This window comes from Capricornis sumatraensis, chromosome 10, assembly GCF_032405125.1.
Source record: "Capricornis sumatraensis isolate serow.1 chromosome 10, serow.2, whole genome shotgun sequence".
Classification (NCBI taxonomy): Eukaryota; Metazoa; Chordata; class Mammalia; order Artiodactyla; family Bovidae; genus Capricornis; species Capricornis sumatraensis.
The window spans coordinates 66,866,340-66,874,272 of NC_091078.1; the positions used below are offsets into that span (position 1 = coordinate 66,866,340).

General features: G+C 45.1%; 1 protein-coding gene across 1 annotated transcript in view; it reads right to left on the minus strand.

The window, feature by feature from the left end:
- Nucleotides 1-6,897, minus strand: part of ARL8B (ARF like GTPase 8B) — a 52,010-nt gene extending 45,113 nt beyond the window's left edge. The window contains exon 1 of the mRNA XM_068981749.1: nucleotides 6,637-6,897. Coding sequence (XP_068837850.1) covers nucleotides 6,637-6,759 — 123 coding nt within the window. The 5' untranslated portion in view covers nucleotides 6,760-6,897. The remainder of the gene's footprint in view (nucleotides 1-6,636) is intronic.
- Between the last annotated feature and the right edge of the window lie 1,036 nt (nucleotides 6,898-7,933).

Below are 7,933 nucleotides of genomic sequence, written 5' to 3' on the forward strand. Positions count from 1 at the left end.
TTAACAGCTTCTTAACAAGAACATTTTGCTCTGGGATTCTAAGCCTGCATTGGAAAAAATAATGACTGAGGGGAAGAGGATAAAGAAGTTTGAAGAAACGCTCCTTAGCAAGTTGCTTCCTGCTCCACAATTCCGAATCTCTATCTGAAGGCAACCCGGAAGGCCAGCTCCGACAGTCACAGTTCAGATTTGCTACTTTACTGACCTCTCTCCCCTCCCCTCTCTCCTTCCTCTCCTTGACCCTTCCTATCCTTCCCTGTTTTTCTAGTCCCCCGGTCCTGGACGCAGGAATCTGGTCGATGGGCCCTCAGCCTGAGCTGAGGACTGGAGACTGACCCGAATTCTGGTTCTGATTTCTGGCAGGGCCAAGTTCCAGTCCTCCCTTCTCTGGGGGCCCAGGGAAAAGTCTCATAACACCTGGGCATCTGTAGGTGGCAGGAGACGTCTGTAAGGCCACCCCTTTCGCCCCCCTCTCCTGCCTCCTCCCCCTTCTTCTTTCCTGGAACCTGGCTTCCTTTCCTCCCTTGAAATCTTTGATGTTAGTACTTGGATCTGATTTAAGGGCTTCCCCGGTGGTGCAGAGGTTAAAGCGTCTGCCTGCAATATGGGAGACCTGGGTTCGATCCCTGGGTCGGGAAGAGCCCCTGTAGAAGGAAATGGCAACCCACTCCAGTATTCTTGCCTGGAAAATCCCATGGACTGAGGAGCCTGGCGGGCTACAGTCCATGGAGTTACAGAGTCTGAGAGGACTTGGCAACTAAACAATAACAACAAACATAGTCCAATAACCAGTTATTTAAATGTTCGAATGTTATTTAGTTCAAACGCCTGTTAGCCAGTTACTTAAATGTTCGAACGTAATAATCTTCCACTGTGCTGTGTGCCTCAGTTCAGTTCAGTCACTCAGTCGTGTCCGACTCTCTGCGACCCCATGAATTGCAGCACGCCAGGCCTCCCTGTCCAGCACCAACTCCCGGAGTTCACTCAAACCCACGTCCATTGAGTTGGTGTTGCCATCCAGCCATCTCATCCTCTGTCGTCCCCTTCTCCTCCTGCCCCCAATCCCTCCCAGCATCAGAGTCTTTTCCAATGACTCAACTCTTCGCAGGAGGTGGCCAAAGTATTAGAGTTTCAGCTTCAGCATCATTCCTTCCAAAGAAATCCCAGGACTGATCTCCTTCAGGATGGACCAGTTGGATCTCCTTGCAGTCCAAGGGACTCTCAAGGGTCTTCTCCAACATCACAGTTCAAAAGCATCAATTCTTCAGCGCTAAGCCTTCTTCACAGTCCAACTCTCACATGCATACATGACCACTGGAAAAACCAAAGCCTTGACTAGACAGACCTTTGTTCGCAAGGTAATATCTCTGCTTTTGAATATGCTATCTAGGTTGGTCATAACCTTCCTTCCAAGGAGTAAGCATCTTTTAATTTCATGGTTGCACTCACCATCTGCAATGATTTTGCAGCCCAAAAAAATAAAGCCTGACACTGTTTCCACTGTTTCCCCATCTATTTCCCACGAAGTGATGGGACCAGATGCCATGATCTTCGTTTTCTCTGTAAGACTCTCTGTAAGACTCTCTGTTGAGCTTTAGGCCAACTTTTTCACTCTCCTCTTTCACCTTCATCAAGAGGCTTTTTAGTTCCTCTTCACTTTCTGCCATAAGGGTGGTGTCATCTGCATATCTGAGGTTATTGATATTTCTCCCAGCAATCTTGATTCCAGCTTGTGCTTCTTCCAGCCCAGCATTTCTCATGATGTACTCTGCATAGAAGTTAAATAAGCAGGGTGACAATATACAGCCTTGACGTACTCCTTTTGTTGTTCCATGTCCAGTTCTAACTGTTGCTTCCTGACCTGCATATAGGTTTCTCAAGAGGCAGGTCAGGTACTCTGGTATTCCCATCTCTCAGAATTTTCCACAGTTTATTGTGATCCACACAGTCAAAGGCTTTGGCACAGTCAATAAAGCAGAAATAGATGTTTTTCTGGAACTCTTCCTTTTTCCATGATTCAGCAGATGTTGGCAATTTGCTCTCTGGTTCCTTTGCCTTTTCTAAAACCAGCTGGAACATCTGGAAGTTCATGGTTCACGTACTGCTGAAGCCTGGCTTGGAGAATTTTGAGCATTCCTTTACTAGCGTGTGAGATGAGTGCAATCGTGCGGTAGTTTGAGCATTCTCTGGCATTGCCTTTCTTTGGTATTGGAATGAAAACTGACCTTTTCCAGTCCTGTTGTTACTGCTGAATTGCTGTGTGCCTACTTGCCCCTAATTCATGGGCAGATCATTCTTTCCCCTAATTCATTTCTCAAATATACACATACACACACACAGACTGTATATGTGTGTGTGCGTGCATGCGTAGTCCCCAAATGGTAATCAATATGCTTGATATTGGATTTAAAATGCTGTTCATATTCGCAAGAGGAGTATGCTCACATTCAAAATAAATATTTAAGGAATTAAGATCTCCTGATTCACAGCTCTATGATTCTAATCTCAGGCAGACCTACAGAGGTAGGTAAGGAGAAAATGCACTAGCCCTGGGTTCTAATTTTATCTCTGCTACTAATTAGCCTTAGGAATTTCACTTAACGTTTCTGGATCTCCTGGCTACATCTATAAAACGAGGATAAAAGTAGACCACTTAATTTTTTTTTAACAAACTTAAAAAAATTATTCTAGGTCCAAATTTCTACAATCTTTCCAAGTATCTCCTTTTCGTAATTCTCAGAAGTAATAAACTTTTCCTTTGATTAACCTTTGAGCTATCAACACTTCACAAAAATGTAGAGAAATTTTTACAATACTACTACTTTCAAAAATACACAATGTCTATAAAACTTATCTCATCCATTTTGGTAAATCCTACCAAACATTTCTTCATAACTATCCTATAACCTATCTAAGAGTCTCAGTTAAGAGTAAAGGTTACTTAACATAAATTACACATACAAGACACATGATTTATTATGCAATAACTGCCATAACATTTAGCAATGAGCAGTATTTCATTTTCTAACATTAATCAAAAAATTGAAGACTTGGAGGTGTTTTTTTTTAAGGTTCAAAACAAAGATAACACAATATATACTAAATGTCTCTATATAAAATCAGATTACATGAAGTATCACTTGGAGTTTGAAACCATAAGAAGATGAATTTGAGGACTAAGACTCTCTGTAAGCAAACTGCCTCATTTCAAAGTAGACCAAATCCTACATGTAAGTAATTCAGCTTCACAAACCTCTACAATAAGTTAAACAACATCTCTCAGTCTTCTTAACTTGTAAGGCAGTAGATATAGCCACATGTTAATGTGATGTTTACAAAAAGTTGATGTTTACCTAAGAAAACCAGTTTCACCTGAAGCTTTTCATACCTGGAAAATTACTCTGAATTTGAGAAATAAGTGGCCATCTTTCTAAATTGACACATAGTGTTCAACACGTCTGAATCTCTGAGTCTATAAATCAAACATTTCATACATAGAATAATGCAGCTGATTTTTTTTAAATAAAGCTAAATTTACTATTTTAGACATGCTGTTTCTATCTAAAACTCTGTAAATTCACTACAGATTACTAACTTTTTCCTCACCCTCAATATATAAGAACCACAGATTAGGTTAAAGCCTGAGGTTTAAAGAAAAATTTACTGAGGTCTCTTTTTTCCAGGCTTCCCTGGTGGCTCAGCAGTAAGGAATCCACATGCGAACATAGGAGACGGGAGTTTGATCTCTGGGTCAGGAAGATCCCCTGGAGAAGGAGATAGCAACCCACTCCAGTATTCTTGCCTGGGAAACCCCACTGACAGAGGAGCCTGGTGGGCGTCCATGGGGTCGCAAAAGAGTCGGACAGGACTTAGTAACTGACATCTTTTTTGCAGCATCTTAAACGCCACAGGCAATCACAGTCATGATTTTTTTCTAACAGAACCCAGTCACATTATGGCCTTTTCTGGTGGCTCAGACGGTAAAGAATCAGTCTGCAGTGTGGGAGACCAGGGTTTGATCCCTGGGTTGGGAAGATCCCCTGGAGAAGGAAATGGCTACCACTCCAGTATTCTTGCCTGGAGAAGTCCATGGAAAGAGGAACCTGGCAGGCTACAGCCCATGGGATCGCAAAGAGTCAGACACGACTGAGTGACTAAGACTGCATCTGCAACCCACATTGTATCATTCAGAAAGAAGAGTCTAGGTAATTCCCAGGCAGTCTAGTGGTTAGGATGCAGAGCTCTCACTGCCAAGGGTCAGGGTTCAATCCCTAGTCAGGGAACTAAGATCCTCCAAGCTGCACAGCTTGCCCAGAATGAAACAAAAATAGGAGTCTAACATTAAAATAATAGTTCACTTTGAGTTCAACAGCTTTCCAGATGTTAACAGATGGGGGGAGAGGGAGGACATGCTGTGATTACTTGTCATGATCTATGAATCCACTACAGCAGTCCATATTTGAATACATACACAAATGCAAAGGAATGACCCCAGCTAATTTCCTTCTAAATATTTTTCAAAATACCATTTCTGCATTAAATGACTGTACCCACTACAAATAATACAACACTTACCATTTATCTAGCCCCTTCTATGGGCAGGCATGATGCTAATCACTTAACATCTGTCATTTCACGCACTCGCAGCAACTCTGTAAGAAACCTATTATTAACTCCTCTTAATAGATGGGAAAGCAAGGACTGAAAGAGGATACAAGGCTGCTAAGTGGCAGAGCCAGATTGCAAATCCAGGGCTGTTTGACTTCAAAGTTCATGTTCATTATGTCAAGCTGAACTGTCTACTAAACACACAAGCATGAAAATCGAGCTTATGGTTCCAGGAGTTCCTCAAGATTTACTAAAATCTTTTTAGGTTTCCCAACCATAACTAGGTTTTAGGTTTCCCAACCATTTGTTTCTCTGTAACAAATACAATTGATTGTAGTAATAAACCTACAAAACACTATAATTAAGTCTTCTCAAAAAGAGAGGATTTAGGAAGAGACACCAATTCTTATCCCAAAACAGTATCAGAAAATTTACAATTAAATGATCTCAGCTTATCTTTTCCACATCATACAAGGAGTTCGAATATGAATACTCAGCCAAAGCCTGAAGTTTTTTCTTACTAATTTTAGTGGTATTAGATATCCATTCCACTCTTTTAGGCCTGTTGAAAAGAGTCATCTCAAGCCTCCGGCCCAATAACATTACAAGAGCCAAACAAGCAGGCAAGTTTTCCTTATGCTTATATGCAATATTCCTCAAAGGAAGTTTGGATGTCTGCTCATCTCTACTTCTCCTTCCTGTTGCTCTATCACTGCAAGGACTAACAGTCACAAGTTACACAAGTTGTGTTCTCCAACAAGACAGGCGTGTTTGAATCATTCCAGTAACCAAACCAGTTGGACAGCGAGTCGCCAATAAAATAGGATTTCACCCATCATCTAAACGGTGGAGAAACTGCTGCCATCTCTCTCAAATAGCTCAAAAGTTCATCCCTGACAAGCTCAAGACTGAGTCACAGCAACTCCTGGGCTCTAAATGAAGACTGACGAGAATCGTTCACTCTTATTCCCTCCCCTGCCAACCAAACGAGCAAAATTTAATTATCCTCCTTCCCTCAATCACCGATGAATAAACACCACACTGTATGTAGGTTCCCAGGGCAATTTCTTTCCCTCCCAGAAACTCATTCCCTGGGCGTGGAACGAGCTACGTTTCTACCCAGTCCCTTCCTTTCTCTGTAAGAAAAACCATTACATTAGACCAACACCTCTTTTCCAACTTTATGCTGACTGCAAATCTTATCCCCTAGACGAGGGCTCTAGAAATAGAGACCCCACCCACCCAACTTCTTGGCTTAGTAAAAGCTGTGCACTTGTAAATCAACTATACTTCAAATAAACAAATTAATTTAAAAAATAAAAGCCGTGCACTATTATGGACTGGCAGGAAATGCCTGTCTTTAGCTTTACCGGCGAACGCAGCACCGTCTACTCGGCCCCTCGGGGAACGGGTGAGAAAACCGATTAACTGGATTACACGGGACAAGCTGCCCACAGAATTGAGGGATGAGCCCACACTGGCCCCTGCTTTCCTCACAACGGTGCTCTCCGTCCCGAGTGGCCAGTTGAGACAATCTCAATTATTTTAGGCTTTCTCACGGGACACACGGACTCGCCAAATTCCACCCCTCGGGAAAGTGACAAGCTGAAGTTAACCCCTGCGCGGCCAGCAAAGATCAAACCCAAAGGAAATCCCAGACCCCCACCACCACCACCACCAAGAGCCTTAAAAATGTGACAAAGCCAATTACACCCTTTCCAAACCCCGGCTGCGACGAGGATACGGGGACACGGCGCTTGGAAGAAGACGACTAAATAGAAATAACCCTTCAACTACCGACCGCGCCGATACACCAGCCACCAACACGAGGGAAACTCGAGGTCCTGACGCCCGGGTAGGCGACCAGCACGGCTGCCCCCTCCTCCGACACGCACACTCCCAAGAGCACCGCCGCGCCGAGGGGACCCCCCACCCCCACCCCGCCACCACCAGCCTGGCCTTCGAGCAGAAGCCGGGCCGGACTCGCGGGCTGCGGCGTCCCGGGAGGGTAATCGGGAGGGCACTCACCGCGATGACATTGACGAAGGTGGTCTTGCCCGAGTACTGCAGCCCCACGAGCGTCAGCTCCATCTCCTCCTTCCAGAAGAGCGAGCGGAACCAGTCCAGCAGGCGGGAGATGAGCGCCAGCATGATGGCGGCCGGGAGGGAGGACGGACGGACGGGCGAGCGAGCAGGCAGCGGCGGCGGCGACGACGACCTCCACACGAGCGGGCCTCGGCCCGGACCCCCCCAACGGCTCCTCGGGGCCCCGGCGCGACACAGGCGGACACAGGCGGGCGACGGCGGCCGGAGCCAGGAAGCCGAGCGGGTCATATGACTCGCCCTACCCCCCCCACGCTCGTCCCCGCGCCGCCGCCGGCGCCCACGGCAAGAGCGACAAGGCCTGTCCGGCCAGGCGCGCCCGCCGCCTGCAGCGCCACCTGGTGGAGCCTCCGTGCAGCACCGTGCACCGGCGTGCCGCCCTTGGGCTCCTTTCCTACTATAGTCCTTGGCTCATTCCTGTTGATCCATTCATCATTCATTTTCTCTACAATTGTTTACTGACTGTCGGCTCTGTGCAGAAAGACTTCAAAACTCTGGGGGTTTCATCATGAAAATCCCTGTCCTACGTAACAAAAGATGGAAGCCACACGTGTTTATCAGTAGGGGAGTGATTAAACTTTAGCACATTCCCAAAACTGAATACTGTTTTTCAAAAAATGAGAAAGGTTTCTGTAAACTGATATGCAATGATGTCCAGGAAGTATTTTCAAGGTACATAAACTAAGGCACCAACTATGCATTATATGATATTTTCGGTATAATATGGGAAAACAAGAATACATATGTACATATATAAAACACATATTATGGTTGCATAAAGAAATACTGGAAGACTAATAAAAACAGTTTTCTATTGGGATGAGGTAAACTGGACGGTCAAAGGCAGAAATGGGAATGAGACTTCTCTGAATATCTTTTTATATCATTTTCACTTAAATCATCTAAGCGAGTTGCCTGTTGAAAAGTTTAATTTAATTAAAAGGTACATTAAAATGTCTGCAACGTTTTCAGATTTTAGAAAACCCTCCCTCTGAGGAGCTTACCTTCCACAGAGGGAGAAGAACAGGGAGTGGCGCCTGTTCTAGTCAGACTAGACCTCTCAGAGGAGGCGGCCCTGGCTGTGATGACCTAGAGGCCATGAGAAGGAGGGCCAGGCACTCGTCCGGAGGAAGCGCATTCCAGACAGAAGGAACAGCAAAGACTCTGAAGCGGAAAGGTGTTCAGAATGCTCTAGGAACAGAATTCAGCGCTGTCACCTCAG